Source organism: Lepidochelys kempii, chromosome 12 (genome assembly GCF_965140285.1).
Source record: "Lepidochelys kempii isolate rLepKem1 chromosome 12, rLepKem1.hap1, whole genome shotgun sequence".
NCBI lineage: Eukaryota > Metazoa > Chordata > Testudines > Cheloniidae > Lepidochelys > Lepidochelys kempii.
The window spans coordinates 38,192,596-38,215,881 of NC_136391.1; the positions used below are offsets into that span (position 1 = coordinate 38,192,596).

The 23,286-nt window shown below is 46.8% G+C and overlaps 2 protein-coding genes across 3 annotated transcripts in view; one reads left to right on the forward strand and one right to left on the reverse strand.

Moving 5' to 3' along the window:
• The window catches only part of JPH3 (junctophilin 3), a 126,200-nt gene extending 116,219 nt beyond the window's left edge, over window positions 1–9,981 (forward strand). Inside the window, exons 5-6 of one of the 2 annotated variants that reach the window (XR_012154539.2) lie at window positions 401–851; window positions 2,971–9,981. Coding sequence is in view for 1 of the 2 variants with exons in the window: in XM_073308146.2 (XP_073164247.1) it covers window positions 401–481 (81 nt within the window). In the remaining variant the exon portion in view is untranslated. The other variant, XM_073308146.2, reaches the window with a different exon arrangement.
• Window positions 9,982–14,345: 4,364 nt separating this feature from the next.
• Window positions 14,346–23,286, reverse strand: part of LOC140896399 (kelch domain-containing protein 4) — a 45,583-nt gene continuing 36,642 nt past the window's right edge. Inside the window, exons 10-12 of the mRNA XM_073308148.1 lie at window positions 21,829–22,237; window positions 15,791–15,907; window positions 14,346–14,948 (exon numbers count right to left, since the gene is read on the reverse strand). Coding sequence (XP_073164249.1) covers window positions 14,773–14,948; window positions 15,791–15,907; window positions 21,829–22,237 — 702 coding nt within the window. The 3' untranslated portion in view covers window positions 14,346–14,772. The remainder of the gene's footprint in view (window positions 14,949–15,790; window positions 15,908–21,828; window positions 22,238–23,286) is intronic.

A 23,286-nucleotide genomic window follows, 5' to 3' on the forward strand; every position in this document is an offset into this window, starting at 1 on the left:
CCTATGGTTAAAACAAAGTCCTAGGAGTCAGGACATCTGGGGTCATTTCCTGGCTCTGCCACAAAACCTGCTGTGTGTCTCTGTTTCCTCAGTGTAGAATCCTTACCGGCCTCAAAAAGGTGACAGTGAAGCAAAATTCACTAACAGTTGCAAAGTGCTTTGAAATTCTTGGATGGAAGGTGCTACTTAAGTACTACTTACCCCTCCCTCAACCTGTTTTGTCTCATGCATAGAGGTGCCCATAGCTTCAGTGGAAGTTACTGGTGCTCTGCACCTCAACAAACCATGCCTTGCCGGGTTATGGTATAATTACAGATTCTGACCCTTCCTACCAACAGTTGGCTAACCACCAAATTTCGACATGGTTTGTAACTCCTTTCCTTCTCTTTCTCTGTTCCAGGGCTCGGCTCCCATTCTGGTAGTCATGGTGATCTTACTGAACATTGGCGTCGCCATTTTGTTTATTAACTTTTTCATCTAATTGAGACTGTCTTGTTTGAAAAAATAAGAGTTACGTGTACGAACGGGGGAAAAAAACCAAACAAAAACAAATCAAAAAAAGTGAAAGATCATGACTTGAACCATCCTGTGACAACTTCCAAGTCTTTTCACAGAAGAACAACAAATGATTGAGTCTCACTCACAGTTTGCCTTTTTTTCCTGGGTAATGTTTTTTGGATTTTAGCCAAAATTCTTTGCTTGTACAACACTATGCTGTGTGGCATGGCAGAATGCTAACAACTCTATGACCCTCCCAGCACCAGAAAGGATGAGACAGGATCCCAGCAAAATAAGAGTCAGTTATTTTTTCCCCTCCAAAGCAAATAAAGAACAAAACTGGCAAAATGGAGGTAAGAGGGTGGGCAGATGGAACAGGGACGCAAAGGGGGTTGAATGAGTCTCTGGTGTAAACACTCAACCCCATTGTTGTGAAGTTGATGGGGGGGGGGAATCCCCTTTCACCCATCCTCTTCTAACCCCCCTGCCACAAAAAAAAAAACCCTCACATTTTTCTTCCCTTCTCTGCTACCAGAAAAAAAAAAAAGCAGGAATGAGGAGGAGAAAAAGAGGTGCTTGGGGAAGGGGAAGAGACACCCCCCCCCCGAGTACAGAGGATGAAAGGAAAGTGGCCCATTTTTGTTACAGTTTAAAAAAATTCTGAAGCAATCAGCATTTTGCTCAGTTCTGGTGTGGTGGTGGTGGGAATTACAAGGTGTAAATATCATACCTGCTGGCACCCTCCCGTCCTTACTCGGCCAGAGCAAAACTGCCCAAAGCCACCCTCTTTCCGTTCAAAGCTGATTTCTCCTAGCTACAAATCTGCCCTCCCTCCACCCCTCCTCACCCCATAAATTGCCTGGTAGCTTATTACAGCCCAAATTCCGCCCCCCAAACACCCACACACACCCCCAGAAGTGGTGATACTAAAACAATCACCAGCTATCCCATCCTGAACTGCAACACCCCTACACAAACACACCAGCGCTTACAGAGAATGCAAGGAAGCTGTCCGGTGGGAGATTTGATTCTGATCTAGCAAAGGACATCTGGGGAGGAGCACTGGAACAGCTGCAGGAGCGGAGGAGAGCAGCTGGGTATGCTTGTTACATCTTGCCATGGACCGCTTCAGACATCATGCTTGGGCTCTGAGCATGTCGTATTTTTGCACTTTGTATGCAGGATATATATTCCAGCTTCCGACATGTCCCTGTAAAAAAATGTCATTGGCAACAGCAGCCTCTAAGGATGTATTCTTTTCTATACGTCACTTAATTTTGTTTGTTTTAACATCTTCGTAATGGAAGTGGCCTACTGAGGTGCCTTCCTGTCCTACCCTTCTATGAGTCTATGCCTGCCTTGATTTTTCCCCCACCCCTTCCTCCCTGATAATACACATTCATTAAAGATGCAGTACCCCAGTCCTGAGCTGTTATGGTCGCAATGACAAGAGCATGGTTTTAGCTCAGTTGCTTGGAAATTCCTGAAGTCCTGTTACATCCCAAAAACAATTTAACTGTTTTCCCTGCCCACCTCCATCCCCAAGACCACATGCAGTCTGTCCTTGCCGGATAAGTCAGCTGTGCACTTCAAAAAAGTTAACTGCCTCTCTCTGATACAGTACATATTGGAACCCTATCTGACCCACAATTACACCCACTGCAAATCCATTGGATAAAGGGGGGTCATGAGGGTCAGATATGGCCCGTATACAATCCTCTAGATTTTATCTGTGACCAAATCCGTCTCATCATTTTACATACAGAGTGTTGGGCACAACCCTGACTTGTGGACTTGGCTTTGCTTTGCTTACATTTTATCTGTTTCTCTGCTACCTTTTCAGCAGATTTCTTTATTACACTGCACTGGATTGCTATATTTTTAACCAGAAATAAACTAAAGATTAGTGCATGTGCCAGTTAAATTCAGTTCTTTTCCTTAAACTGCCACGCTCATTCTCTCTTACCATTTTCTTTCCTTTTTTTTTTTTTTGTTTTCCTTTCTGGGTTGAGGGTGTGGGATGGAAGGAATGAAAGGCAGATAATGCAAGCCTAGTAACCTTTCTGATAATTTTGTTTCCAGGGGAACAGTCCATCTTTTTGGTCCATCTTCATTTTTTTCCCCATTCATCTTTTTTAATATTGAACGGTTGCTGCAGACCTTAAGTGAACCAAATAACGACATAATGTAATTGCAGCCCTAGGAAATCATACATGCTGCGATGTGTTTTGTAATTCTGTTTGCAACTCTTTGTAAAGATTCTAGAGAACTTTTTTTGTACATTCCAGTAAGTGCATGACACACAGATACCTACAGAAGTAGGTTACATATTTAAATGCAAACACAGTACAATATTTAGATATGTATAAAACAGCACAAAAATGCATATCATTATCAAATAAAAGTACTAGTGGTTTCATGACTAGGTTTCTCACACTGGTGACTGACTAGTTATTACTGCTTTTCTTGCAGACTTCCAAGGAATCGATATACGGCTACCCCAAATTCAACCTAACTCCATTTGTCTTTCATCTCTTGGTTTCTCCCTTTGAAGCACCCGGCCTCGGCCACTGTCAGAAGACAGGATGCTGAGTTAGATGGACCATTGGTCTTACCCACTATGGCTGTTCTTATGTTCTAGTTTCCATGGGACTAAAAATTCAGTCAAGCAAAGTGTCTAAGATTCAGTGGGTCTGAAAGACATCTGAAGAGTAATATTAATTGGTTCCCAAACAATGTGATTAAAAATAATGATCCCTTGATTAATCAAAGTGAGTTGAGCAATTTGTCTTAGCTCTGTGCTTTCACATCCACCCAGAGCCAAAAATATTATTGACAAGTAGCCCATTGTACTCATTGTACCTCATAAGTACTGTGTTCACGGCCCTCTCTCTCTCTTTGGCATGTCTAAGACATGCAGCACCATAGTATCTAGACACCACATCCACATATACTCTCTCTCCATGCTGTTTTACATGTATACTCAAATGTGTAGCTAGACAGATGCATGCAAGCAGCTGTGCGATTCTGAAGACAATTGACTTTGCTTTTCAGTTTTAGGGATCTTCTCATTTTCCTAAGGAGAAAGTTGCAGCTATTTATAACCAATCCAACCTCATGTCCTGAGGGCTGGTTCCATGTGTGTTGTACTGGTGACCCCCTTTCACACAGCAAGCCTCTGGTGCGACAGCCCCCACCCACCCTTATAAATTAAAACCCTTTTTTTATATTTAACAGTATAAATGCTGGAGGTGAAGCAGGGTTTGGGGTGGAGGCTGACAGCTCATGACCCCCCATGTAATAACCTCATGATCCCCTCAGTGGTCACAACCCCCAGTTTGAGAACCCCTGTGTTAGAGGATAATTGGTTACTTCCTGTATCTGTCAAGTGTTTTAACACCACGGGCAATTTTTAAATCACGATTGGATGTTTTGTTAAAAGCTCTGGGGGACGTTCATCTGGTCTGACCTCCTGCATAACCCAGACGAGAGATCGCAATGGTCCCTTCCGGCCTGCAAGTCTCTGAACAGGATCTTCTTTGTCAATGTCAAATATACACATGCACACGCTCACTCTTTTCCGGGTGCTACCCTCGATCTGTATGGAATGGACTTCTGTTGTGCAGATAGTATGGAATGCAGGACTACGCTACACTTTCTCAAGGACAAGCTGACATTGAGTTAAGGAGCTCCATAGCACTGAAGTCAGAAGGTTTGGCCTTCCAAGGAAGCGGACATTGCAGTGTTATCCTTTAGCTCTGGTTTCTTGCCTTGTGTTGTTGTCGAGGGGATGCTGTCTGGAGACACTTGAAATCAAACACAAGGAGTAGATTACTTGGCATAAGGACAGAGATGCTGAGACGCGCAGCTAATGCTGGTTTACTGCAAGAAAGGTACCATCCCTAAGCGCAGCCGCAAAAGCAGATGCGTGAAATCCCTGCACCACAGCCATGTGACATGCAATGAAGGCACATATCAGAGTTGGAGCGGGACTGGAATGCACAGTGTGGCCCAAAAAGAGCAGACACAAGGATAAGTCAGGGGGCCAGAAAGCAGCATTTGGTTTGCAGCCAATAAACACTTGTGAAAAGGAAGTGCTAACAGCACAGGTGGAAGAAGAAATCTCATTCAGATCCGAGGAAGGAAGCACAGGTGAGTCAGCAAGGTATCCAGACAAGCTGAGGAGATAAACTTTACGTGGTGCTTGAGACATTCAGAAAGAGCACTGAGCATCATGGAGGTACATGTGGGATCGCGGGGGCAAGCCTTGCTGTCAATGACCTAAGTTACAGGGAAGCTAAGCGCACTCCAGCAGTGCAGCCTCGGTGGCAGGAGGCGCATGCCTGATCACGCGCTGAGCGCTCGCTCCAGCACCCGTGACCCCAGGATGCCACTTGCCAAGGCGTTATCGGGGGCTGATTGTCAGCGTGAAGTCAAATGGTGCCGCATGAAAAATCAGGCCCTTCCTTAGTATGCAGGGTTTGTAGGAAGGTGATGACGGAGAGAGATCAGGAAGGAAGGAAGGACTGCGAGGAGAAATGATCCGCAGGACTTCGCCATGACGTGTAATCTGACACCTACAATGTGGCAGAAGCTGTTGGGGACCCATCACTCTGAGAGGTTCTGGTCTGGGTGGTTTACATTGCCATGAAGATTGTCGATCTGTCTGTCTCTCACACACACACGCCTCTGACTGCGAGGATGATGCTGTGTGCCTCACTCACTTACACATCTTCCATACATCCAAGAGAGAGCGTGGGTGTATAAGCTCCATCAATACATTTCAATACAGATGCATCTACCTGATTACTTTTATCTCCCAATTTGGATGAAACACAGAGCCAAGGTCCCGATCACTTGTCATTAAAAATCCTTTGGCCCCATTTTCAGGTGTGTAAGCACCAGTGGCTTATCAAAGCACTGATCCCCCTAGATTGACTTGTTTTAACCGGATCTGGTTTTCTTCTTAGCAGCCATTATGCAGCAGGATAGAGACAGGAAGCGGTGTCTTGCCCCAGAAGTGGCTGCATGTTGGTGCCAGGTAAAGTGATCCTGCTGAGACTATAGGGAAAAGCAGTTTGAGGCTTCGGAAAGGCACCAGCGAATCAGAATTGATGGCACCAGTAATTCCACTGTTGCACACCAGCCTCCCCGCCTCTCCGCATCCTGACAGCATCTCAGAATGCAATTCTCTTGGTTAGCTGTAACGCTGAGGCATTCTGCTCTAGAGATGGGGGTCAGGGCAGCCACTGGGCCCATCTCCACCTAACAGGTTGATAATAAGCAGAGCTTCTTGACATGAACTAAAATAGTTGATGAGCTTCTGCAGCCCAAGGCCTGCATTTGTGAAAACCTTTGTGTTCTTGTCCTTCCCTTCTTGCTGAGAGGCCTGGCAGCTCAAGGTTTTCTCCATTTGACACATACCAGCAGGGCCCATCAATGGTACTCAGTGCAGGCAGGATGGAGGTCACTTCTCAAAAGCCTGCACGTGGAAAATATGTCCAGATTCAGCCCAGACGAGGTGGGTGAGAACCAGAGCAATCCAGCCCCTGGCGCCAGGAAATGCCAACAATGTCCCTCTGCAGGAAACACCACACAGAGGGAAGGAAACACCTGTTGAACTGAGCTAGTTGGGAATTCTCCACTGAGACTTTGTTTTGTCCATAAGAAAATGCCGATTTGTCAAAACTGAAACTGTTTGCCAGAAAAGTCTTCCAACTGGAAGAAATTTTGGTTTCAGAGTGGTCAAAATGGCATATTTTGACATTTTCAAAGTGAAAACTTTTGAAATGACTGAAGCAAAACATGTCAACTGACCTTATCCAAACTTTTGTTCAGATTATGGCTTTGTGAAAATTTTCTAGATTAATTTTTTTTCATGATCCTGGAACGAAAAAAAAAATGCTCACTCTCTCTAAATTTGGGTGGGACAGGAAAACCAGGTCCTGCCCAGCTCTAGTGCTATGAGATACACGTCTCTTCTGCTGTCATCGTGCATGGCACGGCCAAGCAGGAGGGAGAGTACATGGGTAGCAAGCTGGGACACACACGGCTGGAGACATGCAGACCTCTTGCTGCTCATCCATGAACAGAAATCAAATACTTCTGTCATCCCTGCTGGACTTAATGGCTTGATTAGTTTAACTGCCACTCCCTCACACTGATATCTGCCCTGCTGCTGACACCTCTACTATCTGACCTCTGGAACCTAAAGCCACTTGGGGAAACCAGGTATCTAAAATGGACCCTGTTTTATGAGGAAGGGCTTTAGATGGTCATCCGATCAAACTTTCACTACACTTAATTTCTCCAGTGCCAAGAGCGCCTGATGACAAGGCAGATACAGGCAGTGCCTTTGCTAGTTTAAAATGAGGAGTGGATAGCACCTGCGAGTACTGGGATGTGAGGTGTTTAGTGCTAGGTCACTAGTTCAAATCCAGGTCAGGCCATTTGTGACTGAAAGCGGTTATCTGATGGCAGCTTGAGGGCCTATGCAACACAGATTGGTGGGTCTCAGTCCAGTTCCAACCGGGCCCAGTAAACCACCACTACTGGCAGCTTCACCAGAGAGACCAAGGACCCGGCATGCCTGTAGTGTGTTTCACTCAGGGGTCAGCAGGATTAGTGGGCAAGCTGTGGCTCGATAGTTCTTCTGCCCCCACAAAGTCCTGGGCAGGGCTGTAGGGGGACCCAGATCCTCCCTCTCCAACAGGTCCCGGCCCAAGGCAGAGAGAGAGTTTCTTGGTCACCTCTTTGTGGTGCACCTGGCAGGCCTCCTGTGGGCTGCTTCCCACCTCCCTGCTCTCTTTGGCTTGGAGGTGTGGTGGCAGCCCCCTCACCCCTAGCACAGAGATCCCAATCAGTCCCAGCAGTTCACGCTTTAACTGGATGCTCGGAAGACCGCTGTTTTCCCTCAGCAGGGAATGGGGGACGGAAAAGGGTCAGGCCCTTACCCTCCTGGTTGGGGTCTGACCCAAAGTCCAGACACTTCTCCTCTGGATTGCCTTGCCTCCAGAGGCTGCGAATTGGCTTCCTCTCTTTGGACAGCCTCTCCTTCACTCACCTCGGGCCTGACTGTTAAGTCCACCTTGGAGCAGGTCCTCCATTTGACACATGCTCTGCAGCTGCTGAGGGGTGGGGCCCTTCTGCCCAGTACAGCTCCTTTCCTTCCTTAGGCTCTGTGCGGGGTCTGTAAACACCATCATCACAGTGCCATAAAGATCAAATGAGGTCTTCATAGTTAGAGGAGGTCCCCTGAGGAAGGGCTGAGGCATGTTGGTTGGGCGGCACGCGTGTGAGAGAGCCACATGTTACCCATACTTGTCCTGGGGGTAAACTTCAGCCTCTAGGTTTCTCAAGCTGGCACCTGACCTTTCCCAAGAACACCCGCGAGAATCAGAAATGACTGGGCAGTTGTTCAAAGCTGCAGAAGGGACCCAGTCACAGAACAACATAGCTTTCTGCCAGTACACACGGAGCTGGTTCGTTTCTGGATTAGCCAGTGCACTTCATTATCCCAGCTGGTATCCAATAAGCTCTTATGTCAAGTCTTGTTCATTTCTACCGATTAACCACCCACCCACAAAGAGATTCGCATCTCAATTAATAAGGATGAACAATCTCTTATGTTGTTGTGGGCTACGACCCATGTGAACCTTCAACTAGACATGAAACCACTAATCTTTACATTGTTGCCTTTTGTCTGAATCCTGAAGTAAATGTGAGTTTTCAGTCAGCATCTTCATTTATTCTCCATTTCCCCCCGCCTGGTGCATGCCAACTGTTTTCTGGTTACAGTGCAATTATTGTGTGTGTGGACTAAAAAGGAAAGGGAATGCTGAATATAGTCTTATCTTTCTCATACATGCAGTGGCGAAAAAGAATTGCCTTGGCCTTTTCTCTTTATTTTATTTTGGAGAGGGGGGTGAAAGCAGCTTTATTATTTACAAAAAATAAAAATAAAAAAATTCTTTCCTGAATGTAAATGTTTAAATTCTAGCCTTTTTGCAAAATGAGCAACATAATACATTTAAAGGGACACTGCCAAGATAAAAATCACATAAAACATATACACACTAAAAAAGGCACAACCCTTCTATATGTTGCTCATTATCTGTGCAGCTGAGGTTGGGATTCCAACTTGGCAGGAGACTGTTTATATTTTTTTTAAAAGCTTTCATTTAAATAATAAAAACACATTAAAGCTTTTCAGTCCATTTCAGGGTCCTGATCCCACAGTTAGGCCCATATGGACAGATCCTTGCTCCACTGCAGAGCTTCACTGATTTCATAGATTTTAAGGCCAGAAGGAACCATTGCAATTCTCTAGTGTAATCACCTGCATAACACAAACCATAGGACATCCCTGCATTAATTCCTGCTTCAAGGCCAAAAGCTGTGGTTGAAGCAGAACTTTTCATGGGATTCCATGTGGTTTAAGGCTCTAGCCATGGGGTACCAATAGCAGGATTAAGGCCCAGTTTTGCAAAAGCACCCTTTTAACACCAGCAAGGTATTCTCATGGTCCAGGGGCTCCCCACAAGTATTCCAAATGCGTCAACACGGTTAGATTTTCCTTCTGGCTGGCTGGCACACACGTGCGCACACACACACAGGTTCTAATTTGAGCTTCATTGTGGGTTTTGTTTTAAGTGAATCTCAGCAAACTCTCCTTTACAGAATATTTCTCTCCCAGGACAGAATTGCTCAATATATTTATTCCCATAAGAAAAAACGTAAAGGCATAAAGAGGGAGCCATTCCCATCTCACACCCCCCACTCCCACCCCCTCCATTCCAGTGAAAAGCTAGCTTGGCACAAACACACACAACCACATTTCAGATTCAGCCTTTGAAGAAGAATAAAGGGGAAAAAGGAAAAATTCAAACCACTGTCGCACACTCTCTAGCGCATCTGCTGCATAAGGCTCTCTCAGCAGTCTTACCCAGGCAGTATGAGAAAGAGAGAAAGAACCCTCCCTGATACAGCTGCTAATGGGCTTCCCTTTTTTATCTGATTTTTTTGCTCATCAGCTAAGGAACCAAAGGCTACAGAAAGATGCAAAAATAATAAAATAAACTTGGAGGAAAAAAAAAAAAAAGCATGCTATCCAATCTGTTTCGAAATCCGGAAGGGAACTCTGAAATGGAGCCCTGCTTCCAGACCCTGCCATTTTTTAATTGCTACTTTCTGACAATAAAATCAGCAACATAGCAAAACTGCAGGTTCTATGAATCTTTACGCACGACCACGGATGGGACACAAAACGGACCAAATGGCAGTGAGATGAAGCCTTGTGAACTAATAACCCCACTGACAAGACAACACACCGCCTGATACTTTTAATGGAGCGAGTGCTTGTAGATTCCTTCCCTGGGTATCCACGAACACTGTGTTTTCACCTCTCCCCTGCAATTTTGCATGCAAGGTGCTTCCTTATCAGCTATGTTTTTATCTTAACAATTAAATACTATGGGCAGCTTGTTTTATGGAACCTTGTTTATTTAATCTCCATTTTGTTCTAATTAGCCTCAAGGAACCTAATGCCACTCTCCTGAGAGCCACATTCCCTGGTGACATCCCCGCAGAAGCGATACACAAAACAGTCTAGGGTTTCTCCGCACCAGGGGCACTGGCTCCTTACAGTGTTGAGTCGAGTCATTGCTTTTTGCTGTAACTGAGACGCCCGCACGCCCTCCGTTATCCCTGTGGGTGACAGCAACGCTCTGGGCACAGTGGCTGTTTCGGGGAGCAAGGGCGCAGGCGAGTAATTCAAAATGCTCATGCCCCTGTCCCCCTCCCCAAACCCAAGAGGTAACAGTTTCCCAGGGTACAACATTTTGACATGCAAAACAGGCCTGGTTGCTCTCACGTGGATGATGCAGAGGGATGCAGAGATGCAGAGGGATCACTTTCCCCACACCCCTGCTCTTGGAACAGCCAGGCTCCCAGGGCTCTGGGTGTACAGCACTGTTAGTTACTAGACACCTCACAGGGGTGGTGGCCCTCACCCTCCTGCTGGCAGCGGTATCACCATGGCCCTTCCCTTTTAAAGGGGTATGGCTGGAGGGAGTGCATGATGTAGGAGAGAAAGAACCCTCCCTGATACAGCTGCCAATGTGCTTCCCTTTTTTACTGCTGCCCCCCACCACCATCATAGGCAGTCTGGTTGCCTCTGGGCTGATAGCACAGTGCCGCCCCCCCACTCCTGATGGGGGGTATATGCTGACCCAAGCCAGCTGTAATATGGTCGCCGCCCTGGAGGGCTACCACAGAGGGTGCAGTTAGACATTTTCCCTTTCAAGAAAGCAGGAGGCAACACAGTTCAGCTGGGCAGCCGGGCAAGCTGAGTTCGAGTTCCAGCACTTCTACTGACTGTAAGCGCCTCATTTCCCCTTGCTGTGTCCAACAGGGGCAGTGATGATGACCTTCCCTCACAGTCTATGGATGAAGAGCAAAGAATTTTTGGCCTGAGGGTCTTGGGAGTTTTGAGCACTTCACACCCCCAACATCCACAGCAGCCAAGTCAGGAACCGTTAAGACAACAGCAACCACAATTCCCCCAGCACATTAAGTAACCTGATGTTTTAAGCCAAGCCACTATCAATTGCAACATGCAGCTGAAGCCCACAGAGTCTACACACCATAGCTTACAATGCTCCGCTTGCTCTGGGTAAATGAAGCACTGCCCTTTGTAGTCTCTACAGGTTGCACCTAATTAAAGATGGGCAAAATCTGCTCTATACTTTTTTCAAATTAGATGTAGCACCTGAAAAGTTGCCAATGTATCCTTTAGTCGGGCAAAATTCGAGCACCCTGTTTTACACCCATCCTCCTCCTGTTGGAAAAAGGAGCAATTCTGCGTCAAGGGATCATAGCTTGTGCCTATCGCTCCTGCTGCCATCAGCCAATCCTTGCTAGAAATACTTTGCAACGTTCTCGTTTCAGTTCCTGGCCCCAACATGCTGCTAAGTGGGTAATCATGTTTTCCATTATCCTTCTAGCGGCGAGTCTGTCTGTGTCTTGGGTATCGATTTCATAAAAGCTTTTAAAGGAATAAATAAGAGGATTGCTGTGGAATACATGCGATTCCCGACTGAAAGCCACAAATTCAGGCCATCTCGCAAGTTGCTCAGAAATAAAACAAAACAATACAAACCAGGTCACAAGTACGGCTTGAGGCTGATTATCATCTCAGAACTAATCCTTCCACATGGGGCCATAACCAGGGCAGGGCAGCCACTCAGGGTGCAAAGCCACAAAGGCAGAAAAATGGGGTGGAGAAATGCCCCCCCCAAAAAATGGCAGGGGGCAAAAATATGTATGCTCACCCCGGCCACTAAAATGTCTAGTTACAGATCTGCTTCCACACCAAGGACGTCGGCAGTGGGTGGTGTCTAACAGGGAGGCAGGAGCAAGGGGTTAATGTGACGACAGCACTGCGTACAAAGGTCCTCTCCCCAGTGCCAAGTGCAGCTTTTACGCCTGCTCAAAAGATGCGGGGGAGCAGACCCTTGGCAATGGGCCCTGCAGCCACCAGTACCCAGGCCGCCACTGACATTTGTAGCTCCCTCCCCTCAGAAGAGTAGCAGAGGCCTTCTTGGAACTCCCGGCAACCACTCGTTCCGTTTGGCCTCCCAGCTGGAGAGACATGGGGGTGGCTGGCATGATGCCACCACTGGCAGATGGTAGCCACTGTAAAATGCTTCTTTCTTAACTACTCAGCAGGCTGGGGGATTTTGGGTCGTGGATAGGCCCCAGCATCAAAACACTGGCTCTCTCTATCAGCCTCCCACTGACAGCTGGCTCAGCCCGCTGAGTACTCTCCCCTTCTGGGCTTAGCATTTACTCCCACATCTCCCATCTCATAAGCCAGTCAGCCACTCTCATTGCCGTACTTCATCATGCTTGAAAACAGGTCGACCTAAACTTGGCCCTAATTCCCACCTGAGCTGGCTACGTCCAGAGCTTTCACTTCAGATCAGCTCTAAGGCTCAGCTTCTCAGAGGTATTTCATCTCAAAAGGTGAAATCAATGGAAGTTAGGAGCCTAAATACCGTGGAGGACCTGGGTCTAAGCTGTGCAGTGCTGCTGAAGGTGAGCAACCGAATGAGACCCACCTAAGTCCCGCTGCTTGTGAGAGTCAGCAGAGAACTCTGCACCTCCACTCAGTGGTTGATGTTTCTCACCCAAGCTTGAGCAGCTCTTCCAAACAGGACCCTAGAGCCCAGCCACTGTTCCCTCCATGGGGCATTCCTGTGATGGGAACTGTATGTTGGACAGTTTCTGAGGACACATTTGGTTCACTCATAGACATTAAGACTAGAAGGGACAATTATGAATATCTAGCCTGCCCACCTGCATAACATAGGCCATATAATCTCCACCAGTGTATAATTTTGGCTTCCACCCTACATGCTACCTCAAGATTTGGGCCTGTACCTCTGGCACCATAAGCAAGAGCCAGGCTAACTCTCCTTTGGTTTTCAAACAAGGCCTCCTCCACTCACGCCACGGGGAGGGCTACCATTAAGCCAAAAAAGTGACCCTGCAAGGCAGCTACCACTGGTACACGTTGCTGTCGCAGATAAAGTCGTAATGCCACCAAGCAACCGATTACATATCAAAGAGCTAATGTCATTCCAAGCTGACAAGCCACTGACGAGGGCCTGCATACAACGTGCCCCGTCTGCTGAGCTGGCCTGGATTGTGCTTTAGGGTATTGAGGAGCGGACTACACCAAGACGTATAGCTCAACCCCGCTTCCTTTACCCTGCCATGACGAAATGTGGGTGGAGCTACTAGAGCTGGCAGTTTTCCGAGGCAGCAGGGCCAGATTCAGGGGAGCCAAAGGCTTATGCTAGATGTGAATTTGCTTGTGTATTCAATCCTCTGTGGGGAGGTAGACACTGCTGATAATTAAGAGATGGCATCATCTCCATAGTTACTCTCATCAGGTCTTTCCTGGATAGAATGTCCCCTTGCTATAAAGTCGTGGTGGTGTGAATGACACAGGGCACCCATCAAGAGGTAGATGAAGGATCCCCCTTCAAAAAACCTCCCAGGGATGCTGGGCATTTTTATGTTGATATTTCTGAATTAAAATAAAACCTTCAGAGATGGATGCAAATGCAAGAGCTGGAGAAAGGTCCTTAGAAATGAGCATATGCAAGAGAGAGACCCTGGAAAATACAGCTCCCTGTTCTATACTATGTTTTATTTATAAACCAGTGTCCCTCGAGATTCAAATCTCTTCCGGAAATAGATGCTGAGAAAAAGTTAAACGTGGCTAGGTGAGTCTGCAGCCCAGCAGGAAAACAGGCTGCACAATAAAGAGCTGCAGGTCACAGCAGGACTCCATAAAAACAATACTCAGAAACAGGAGGAAAGAAAGGGAGGGTGCCTTCCAGAGAGGATCCCTCCAAGAAACTGTAGGCTTGTAAAACTGCCCCACCTCTGTCCTCAATCCACCTGGTCAGCTCTTGTCGACACCAAGAGAACTGCCAACCCAGTACAGAAACAGGACTATTAGTGACTAAGCAGTCTAGCCATCAGGAGGCTTTCCACTTCACACTGTCCGAGCACTTGGGGACAAGAGACTCACACCAGGAAAGAGATCTTAGTTAAAACTGAAGAGGAGTGAACTTGCGGGGGTCCTAAATGGAACTGCTTTGCTTTTGAGCCTTAATTGGATCTATAGACAGTTTTCCCAGTAAGAAAAACCAATGATATCAGTGGGGTGATTAAGGGGATTCTGGTGGATCCCAAGAGGGCCTCCCAAAATTTCTTTTGCAAGGCAAGTGCAAAGGAATTAAATTTTAGGAGGGTTAATTAAGGAAAACACAAAATAACTCAACCAAACAACTTTATTACGAAAGCACTGAGAAAAAATCATATCCAGCCCCTGGCCAGATGAAGGACATTAGGAACCTCAAGTGATGTTTTGATTCTATTAAGCAGTCTGTCTGCAGCCAACTTAAACAGCTGTCAACAAAATTACAATGTATATTCCAATCTCAGCAGAACACATTCCCGGCCAGCAATCCTGTTTTCTAAGGCCCGTTTACAGGGTGATAATGGCAGAAATATACTGTGAGCAGATAGGCACGCCAACCTTGGACTGCCCAAGACATTAGTGTGTAGCAGCCAAGGGCCTTTGGAACCTACAGTACATACCAGGTAAGAGGTACATCAGGTTTAGATGGCTGGTTCAACTGGCTGTTGTCCCAGTGAGGTGTTTGCACCCACACTGCTCATTCTCAGCAGCACGCGTATCTAGACCGAATCTTCATAAAAAGTCTTTGCCATCGCGTGTGCCAATTTCGCCACCTTCTTCTCCTTTGCATCAGGGCCCATATTGTGGCGGGCTAGTTTAATCCAGTATTGCTCAGTCCTGGGCAGATAGTCTGTGTATTTCTCATCAAGCTGAACAGATGGGTGCCGCTCCTCTTCTAGCGCATGATGGGAGGGAAACAGAAAGGAAGAGAGAGGTCACAAACAGCTGATGAAAGCAATCTGCTTGCCCATGTGCCAGGCCGGTTGAGACGATGCTGCAGCGAACATATTTTAATGCAATAGTTTAAAGACTATCGATAGCTAGGGAAAATGTTTTTTCTCCTCAGGACACAGGCAAACATGGAACAGAATGTACCTATGGAAATATGACTTCTTTTGGAAAGCTCAACTTGCCACTGGATTTTTACCTTTTTAAATTAAAAGACTAATAGTGCTGGTTGGAAAGGCAAACAGACTTATGTGGAGTGCAAACATGCTATCTCCAATACCTCCGTTCAGATCTGAAACATGCCCTCTCCCCACCCTGAGCCCATGCGTAGCTGTGTCAATGAACCTCAGCCCTAACCTGCAAAACTCCCTGCATCTTTTTCTGAGATAGAGGTGGGAATTAGTGGTCCGAGCACAGGACAACAAAGCCGGCGGATTTCTGACCCCTGACACCACCTCACTCCCTGAGGGTTTAGTGAGGACTGACACTTGTAAACGTACCCTGAAGGTGAAAAGCACTGAGCCACTATCTGTTCCTAAATTCCCTGTAGCTTTTTATTGCTGGAAAATCCCAGTGGGCTCAAGCTGTCATTAAAAGCTGGCTTGGGTTACTAATAAAGCACAACAGTTTCAACTTCTAAAGCCACTTTATAAAATCAGATACAAGGCTGAAACCTCTAGAAAACATCACAAACTGGAGCAAGGCAGCCAAAATTGCAGATGTGGGGCTAAAAGCACCCCAAACAACTACCAATCCATGTGTTCTTCTCACTCCTTTTAGCATAATTACCTTCATCATCTTCACTTTCTTCATCAGAGTCCTCCTCCTCCTCTTCACCTCCCTCTGCACCTTCCACATCATCCCCCTCCTCATCGGAGTCAGACTCTTCCAGCCACTCTTGAGTTTCTTCAACAGTAAAACAAACATATACAATGAAAAAACAAAACACAATAAGCCCTCTTAAGGTGGCGGGAATTGTTACGGGGAAAATGAGATAGTCAGACAGGTGCCCCATCTTTCTGAACCGAGCAGTCGTCACATAGCCACTCTGCAGCTCAGCCACCATGAGAGACCAAGTTCTGAACTATTGTTTAGTGTTTATAAGCATGCATGAAACAGAAGGGGAAAAAAATGACAGATAACAGCTATGGAAGACAGCATGGTTCAGAGCCTGGGTTGACCAAGAATGAGGACACCTACGTTCAATTCCCACTCTGCCATCTGTCGTGTGACCTTGGGCGAGTCATTTCTTCCATCTGTGCCTCAGTTTCCCCTCTCACCCTTTGTTTGTCTTGTCTATTTAAACCATGAATTCTTAGAGTATGGACAGTCTTCTGCTATGCCTGTACAGCACCTAGTACAATGGGGCCTCAATCCTGGTTGGAAGTTCTAAATGCTACCATAGTACAAGTAATAAAAAATAATAAGAAGAAATAGGATAGGCACCTGCCCCACAGTCTCATTTAGCTCCTCAGGGCATGAGGCTTGCCTTCACAAATGCACCTCAAACAATGCTGGCTGCTCTACCAATAATAAATGCATATGAATAAATGAGAATGCTGACAATACTGTGCAATGCCACGTGGGATGGGAATACAAGGGCTCAGCTTCCATGCTCCCAGTTTCCCTCCTACAGCCTATTTCCCGTCCTCGTCCACACAAGAGCAGCACAAAGAGGCACTGAGCGAACACAGGAAGCTATGGAGCTGCACAACAAGGCCACTGAGGGAGAGGAGAGAGAGAGGGGTGGGGGAAGATTATCTCGTTATACAGATGTGAAAATGGGAGGGGGGTGAAGAGACAGCATTACCAGAGAACCTGTTCTCTAAACTCACCTCAAAATCACATGCCAAAGATATTCAGTGAGAACCAAGGACCTGGCTTTTAAAGCTTTACCCTCGGGAGCATTTCTGAATCCATTTGACTGGGAGCACAGGGAAGCATCATCAGTGGTTCTGGCCTCTCTGAGGGCCGTGGGTACTGAGGTGGATTTAAGTGAAAGCTCGGAGTGAACATGCTGTAGGTGGATTCATTAGGGGAAAGACCTGGATTGACTTTCCAGACACCATGCAGAGAAGCCTCAGTCAGTATCGCCTGCCAGACACTGCCCCACTCCTAGAGAATAACCGACAGACAACATGCTTGCAAAGCTACCCTGAAAATCTGGACTTCCAGATCCCTTTGGTGGTGCGCAGGAGATGCCATGGTTAGTGGCAGGGAAAGCAAGCAGCAATGAGCTCTGAAAGAGAGGGGGGTGTCTAGGCTAGGGTGTCAGACAATCAGGTGTGGAATACCCTGCTTCACGCTGGTCATTGTGACACATCTGAAAGGTATACTCCCTGTGAGGTGGGAGGGTCACAGCCTCTACACCACATCTGTATACTGAAATGTGCTCAATTCTTGTCCTTTCTACTGACTTCAAAGTGACCCCACTGATGATTTTATCACCTCCTCACAGCTCACTTGAAGTGGAAGCCCCTTTATTTCTGGCTGTGGGGTACCACTTCCAATAGAAAGCGAGCAGACTTGGGTCATAAGATTTCCCAAATTCTTTATCCTCCCTGCATTCACCCCAGGCAAAATCTGCTTTTACACAAAAAACACTCAGGGCACAATGCAGTACCATTAGGAGAGGCAGTAAACCAGTTGTCAGGGAGTCCCTGGGCAATGCTCTGGAGCTGCTCCCCATGAAGCCAGTCAGGACTCTGGGGAAGTCTCCTTTCTGTGAGCAGACTGTCTGCAGGACACAAAGCTCACACAGCTTCCACCTTCCTGGGTCTGACCTCGGAGCATTCAGCATCCTCTGCCCCTCCGTGCGCTTCCCACAGCGAGTCCGCTCAGGTGGGGCTCCTGGGGAAGCCAGAGGGTCCTGCCCCCCCAACTCCACAGTCAGACGTGACTCTCAGCCAGCCAGTAAAACAGAAGTTTATTAGATGACAGGAACATGGTCTAACACAGAGCTTGTAGGTGCAGAGAACCGGACCCCTCAGCTGGTCCATTTTGGGGCCAGTGAGCCAGACAACCACGTCTGCACTTCACTCCATGTCCCAGCCAGCCCCAAACTGAAACTCCCTCCAGCCCCTCCTCCTCTGGGCTTTGTCCCTTTCCCGGGCCAGGGGGTCACCTGATTCCTTTAGAGGGGATTAAGGGAAGAATTTGTGATCCCACAATAAATAAGGCCAGTCGACTGGAGGTCATGAGGCCAGGGAAGGTTCTTGTATGGATTAATCTATGCCAAATTTAGTTCTGCTGCGTGTAAAGGGAGCCTGCTGCCAGCAATCTAAAGGATATGGCCCCGCCTGAAATCTGCTCTGCAATGATTCACTTGTTTCCGTGTGGCCCGAAATAGACCATTACTGAAAGACTGTAGGCTTAGGTGAGATTTGTCCCCAGTTACCATTAGTGCTGGAAAAAGGCTAACTCTGATTGTCCTTAAAGTATCAGGTGCTGTGCAGGTGAACTCTAGGTTGAGATTGAAAGCAGGCAGGACACTGGATGCAGAGACCCATGCCATGTGCATGAACTCAGACTGTGGCTGAGAACAGGATTTTATGTCAGAGCTGTTCCAGTCTGCCTGTCTGGGAGAAAAAAACAAACCTGCTCTATCATCATCATGATTGGTGCACAGCATAGTGGCCGGAGCACAGGAGAGGGAGTCAGGAACCCTTGAATTCTAAACCCTATGTGTGCCACAGACTTTCACGGTGGACTTAGGCAAATCACTTAACCTGAACTGACTTAATTTCTTCATTTGTGAAGCGAGGATGCTGTTTCCTCTCTCGCCCCACTCACTTCCCTCCAAAGACAGGAATGACAAATGGCTAGTTTGAAGACTGCATGTGAATACACAATGAGTGAGAGGAAGGATAATGTAGTAGTTAGGACTTGGGAAAACTTGGTTCCAGTCCATGATCCACCACAGTCTTCCTGTGTGACCTTGGGCAAGTCACTTAGCCTCTCAGGGTATGTCCACGCTGCAATTAAAAACCCTCTGCTGGCCTGTGTCAGCTGACCTCAGGCTCGCAGGCTCAGGCTGTTTAACTGCAGTGTAGATGTCCAGGCTCAGGCTAGAATCTGGGCTCTAGGGCCCTGCGAGGTGGGAGGGTCGCAGCCTCTATACCACAATTAAACAGCCTGTTAGCCTGAGCCTCTTAGCCTGAGTCAGCTGGCATGGGCCAGCAGTGGATGTGTAATTGCAGTGTAGACATACCCTCAGGGTACATCTTCACAGCCAAAAAACCCCCATAGCAGCGAGTCCCATAGCCTGGGTCTACAGACTCGGGCTCACGGGGATCATGCTACAGCGCTAAAAATACACTTGTGAACATTCTGGTTCAGGCTGGACCTCTGGGCTCTGAAGCCTGGGGAGAGGGGTGGGTTTCAAACCGTGAAGCAGAACATCTAATAGCTATTTTTAGCACCGTAGTGCAAGCCTCGGAGGCCTGACTCTGTAGACCTGGGCTCGGAGACTCGCTGCCGTGGGGGTTTTTCGCTGTGGAGGTGTACCCTCTGTGCCTTGGTACCCCACCTATAAAATGGAGATGGTAGCCCTGCTCTGCCTCCCGGGTGCTGTGCGGACCAACATATTAAAAGACCGTGAAGCGCTCACATATTATGGCCTTGGGAGCCTGTTGTGATAACTGGGCCTAAAAATTGATCCTAATTGTGAGTTCAACCGTAAAATGTATGTGAAAGTCAGTAAAACAGAAGTTTTTTATCATCTAACGAGAGATGTTGATGGGAAAAGGCATGAATGGGAGACAGAAGAACTGCACTAGTCCAAACAAAAAGACCACAAGGGCTGTGTTAAGATCATGCCTGGTGAACAAGGGAAGTGAAAGACTGGAAATCAGTGAACCAAAATTGGTATTTTGGAAACGAGGCCTAACTGGTGGACAAAATGATGAGGGGTATGGGCTATTTCACCCACCACTCCTTTTGGGGGTCCTTGAAGAAGGAGACTTTGGGAGAAAAACTGACTACTGGAGGGAGCTTCACTATTATGGCTGCTACCCCCACTGTCTCCTAGGACCCCGGACCTTCCTTCTCCTAATCCTGAGAGATGCTCTGACCAGACCAGGCCAGAGAGAAAAACCGAGGTGACACCACCTTTCCTGGCTATAGCTGAATCCCAAACACCACCTGGGATGAAACGGGATCAGACTTTAACAGCAACAACAGCAGCAACAGCTCCAGCTCCACTCAACTAACTTCTCTTTTTCCCCCATCGGACAGTTATTACTATCTTTGATCCCATCTAAGAGACTGTCAGACAAGGGGTTTTTTTTCCTTTTAAAACTCTCTCCAGCTAAAGGCAAAAGGAACAAGGGATGTTATTAAAATGAAAGCCTTAGTGAACACTTTACATTTTAAAAGCTTTAACTCTTTTTCTGTCTTTTCTGTATCTTTAATAAGAGGTTAAAAGGATTTGTTTGCCATGGTCCTAAGGAGGCTGAAGTCTGTGTATAGCAAACCCTGAACTTTGTTTAAGGCCATTTAATGTTGGACAGTGATTAGGTTCCGTTAACACCGTAGGACCACTTATTCCATCTATATTAATACAATGGGCTGGTATAAGTACCCTAGACAGAACGATGAGCTATGGGGTAAAGGTTTTACTCCGGACTTCTCTACTCATGAGCAATACAGCCATTCCACACCCACGCCAATGGAATCCATATAGCACACAGCACCATGCGTTCTGTTCATGCCACAATATCTGACTTAAGAACTATTTCTACAGTGGTTTCAAGAATTTGAACACTTCTTTTTAACTGATATTGTTTGTAGCCCTCCAAAGATCAGCTCCCTAGTTTCAGAAGTCCAGCTGTACAGCCCACGAGAGGAGAGAAAAAACTTTCAATAAAACAGTTTAGAAACCTCTACAACATGATCTAAAATAGCATTATTTGCACATGATAATGCTGTGATTTTAAGGTGCGATATCCTGCTGTCTACTAAAGTGAAGTATATCATGTTGGACAGTGAGATTATTCACAATTCCCCTTCTTTTTTTGCTCTGATGCTTCATGGGATATTGGATCTTAAACTAGCAGCTAGTCCAGGAATGAGTTTTGTCCGTCCGGCACCCTTAAACAGCACATATTTGGGAGGGAGGCTGAGAAAGAAATGTTCTGTGGGCGGCAGATGGCAGCGATCTGAGAACCGCTCAGAGGTTTAGAACTTTAGAATGTGTCTTTCGGGAGATGAAGTAAGGGGCAAGAGTGCAGGTGGGATTAAAGGAGCAAGATAAATGCAGTTAGTCATCTGGCTATCACCACTACCTACTGTCTGTGGTATAAATATTGTAATTAACTGGTGTGTGCGCACAATTACGTATGTGTTTGCAAACCACTGCCCTCTGCTGGATAGAATCAGAACTACATACCCATGCACCAAAGGACTTGTATTGATCCCAGCTAACAGGGATTCTCCTTCAGTTTAAATATTATGGGCATGCGTTTTCAAAGCAGGAGGATCTGAGTTCTCTCCCTACCCTCACCACAAAGTCCTGAGCAGCCCAAGCATGCAGCATGGCAATAACTGTGAAGTACCTTGGTGCCCATGGATTTGTACCCTCCCAAGCTACTGTCTCTCTGGAAAATGCCAGCATTCGAAGGGTTAATTTCAGCTATGGAGAAAGCCACTCCATTTTTTCATGGTGCTGTTGAAAACCCCACCTGCCCAGTCGCCCTCTTGGGAGGTGCAGGTGCCGTACCTGCTGGAGATGGTGCTTATAGGGCTGGGCACGCCGAGTGGATGCCCGCGCTGAGTATTCTAACTGCCTGAAATGCAAAGGAAAGGATTAACCCGCGGCCGGAACTTACTTGGATCCATCTCCACCAGCACCTTCCATTCCTCCATCTTGTGGAGGTCGATGCTATAGAGGTCGTTGAGGGTGAATTGGCGGTCCCCCACCTCGAACATCCCCCCGTAGACGTAGAGAACTCCGTGCTTCACTGCCAGCATAGCGTTCGAACGTGGGCATGGCTCCACCTGCTGGCCGGAGGCTTCATCACCAGCCTCCTCTTCGTCTTCCGATTCGGACCTCTCCAGCTCCACTTCAGGGGCAGAGACCACCTGCTTGATCGTCATGACGGTCCCATCCTCTGCCACCACTTCTTTGACAATCTCCACGGGACCCTGAGGGTCCTGGCCCTCTGCCTCTCCATCCCCAGCATCCTCTGCCTCAGCCTTTTTGCCTCGCCTACGTTTCTTCTTTTCAGATTTAGGTCCCTATTGATAGGAAGCACATTAGAAAAGCAGTCAGAGAATACTGTACACAACTGTGAATCTGAACAACACTGATGTACAGCATGGCTAACATGCCATACAGTGGTGAACACAATGCACTTAAATGCAATTTGGGGATTCAGTTAAGGTTTGTTGGTGCCATAATTCTCAGAAGATGGGCACATGCTTCAACCAAACAGTGACAGCTCTACTAGCTGTGAAATGACCAACAGGAATATCTGTGGTGTGCAATTGTTGCTTCTATTAATACAGAAGTGTATGCTGGGGCAGGAAAAACATAGCACACTCACTCACACATACACACAGAGACCTCACTAGTTTGTGGTTGGCGCAAAATGGCATTGACCCACCACTGTGAGAAATCAAAACACAGTTACTGAGTGCTAAATTACAGCACATTAGTGGGAAGAACTCCAGGTCTTTCAGAGTGCTGTACCAAAGGGCTGGAAAACAGTTTGCCAGGAAATCAGAAGCAAACTTTCTCATGAAGCTTTGCCTGTTGTTAAGTGACTGATTTTCCCTCTTTCAGAACAGACTAAGAAGCACTGGGGTCAGGGGAAGGAAGTTGACTCAGGTCATCTGGCCTCATTTACTCCTTGAAAACAGTTGGAGTAATGCCAAAAATCTGGGGCGACAACTCTGAAGGTTTGACATTCAATCTCCCCCTTCATCAGCCAGCTAAACACTATGTTTTCACTGCAAAAAGAGGCATGTTTTTATATCAGGTTAGCTATCTCACTGTGAAATCCACCATTGTGGTTTTTACCTCAATGTAACTAGTCCAGCTCAACCGTATCTCTCTATACCCTGGAGTTCACCTTGACTAGCTACATTGAGATAAAAGCCACAGTGCTTTGTTTCCACAAGGATGCTATAATGAGATAGCTCTCTCAGTGTAACAAATATGCAAAGAAGTTGTGATGTGTAGCTATACTCTGAACAGAATTAGATTTAAAACCATAACAAAGTCATAAATCAGAGAAGCTTCAGATTCCATGGCCTAAGATAAAAAGGGAGGATTTATTGTATAT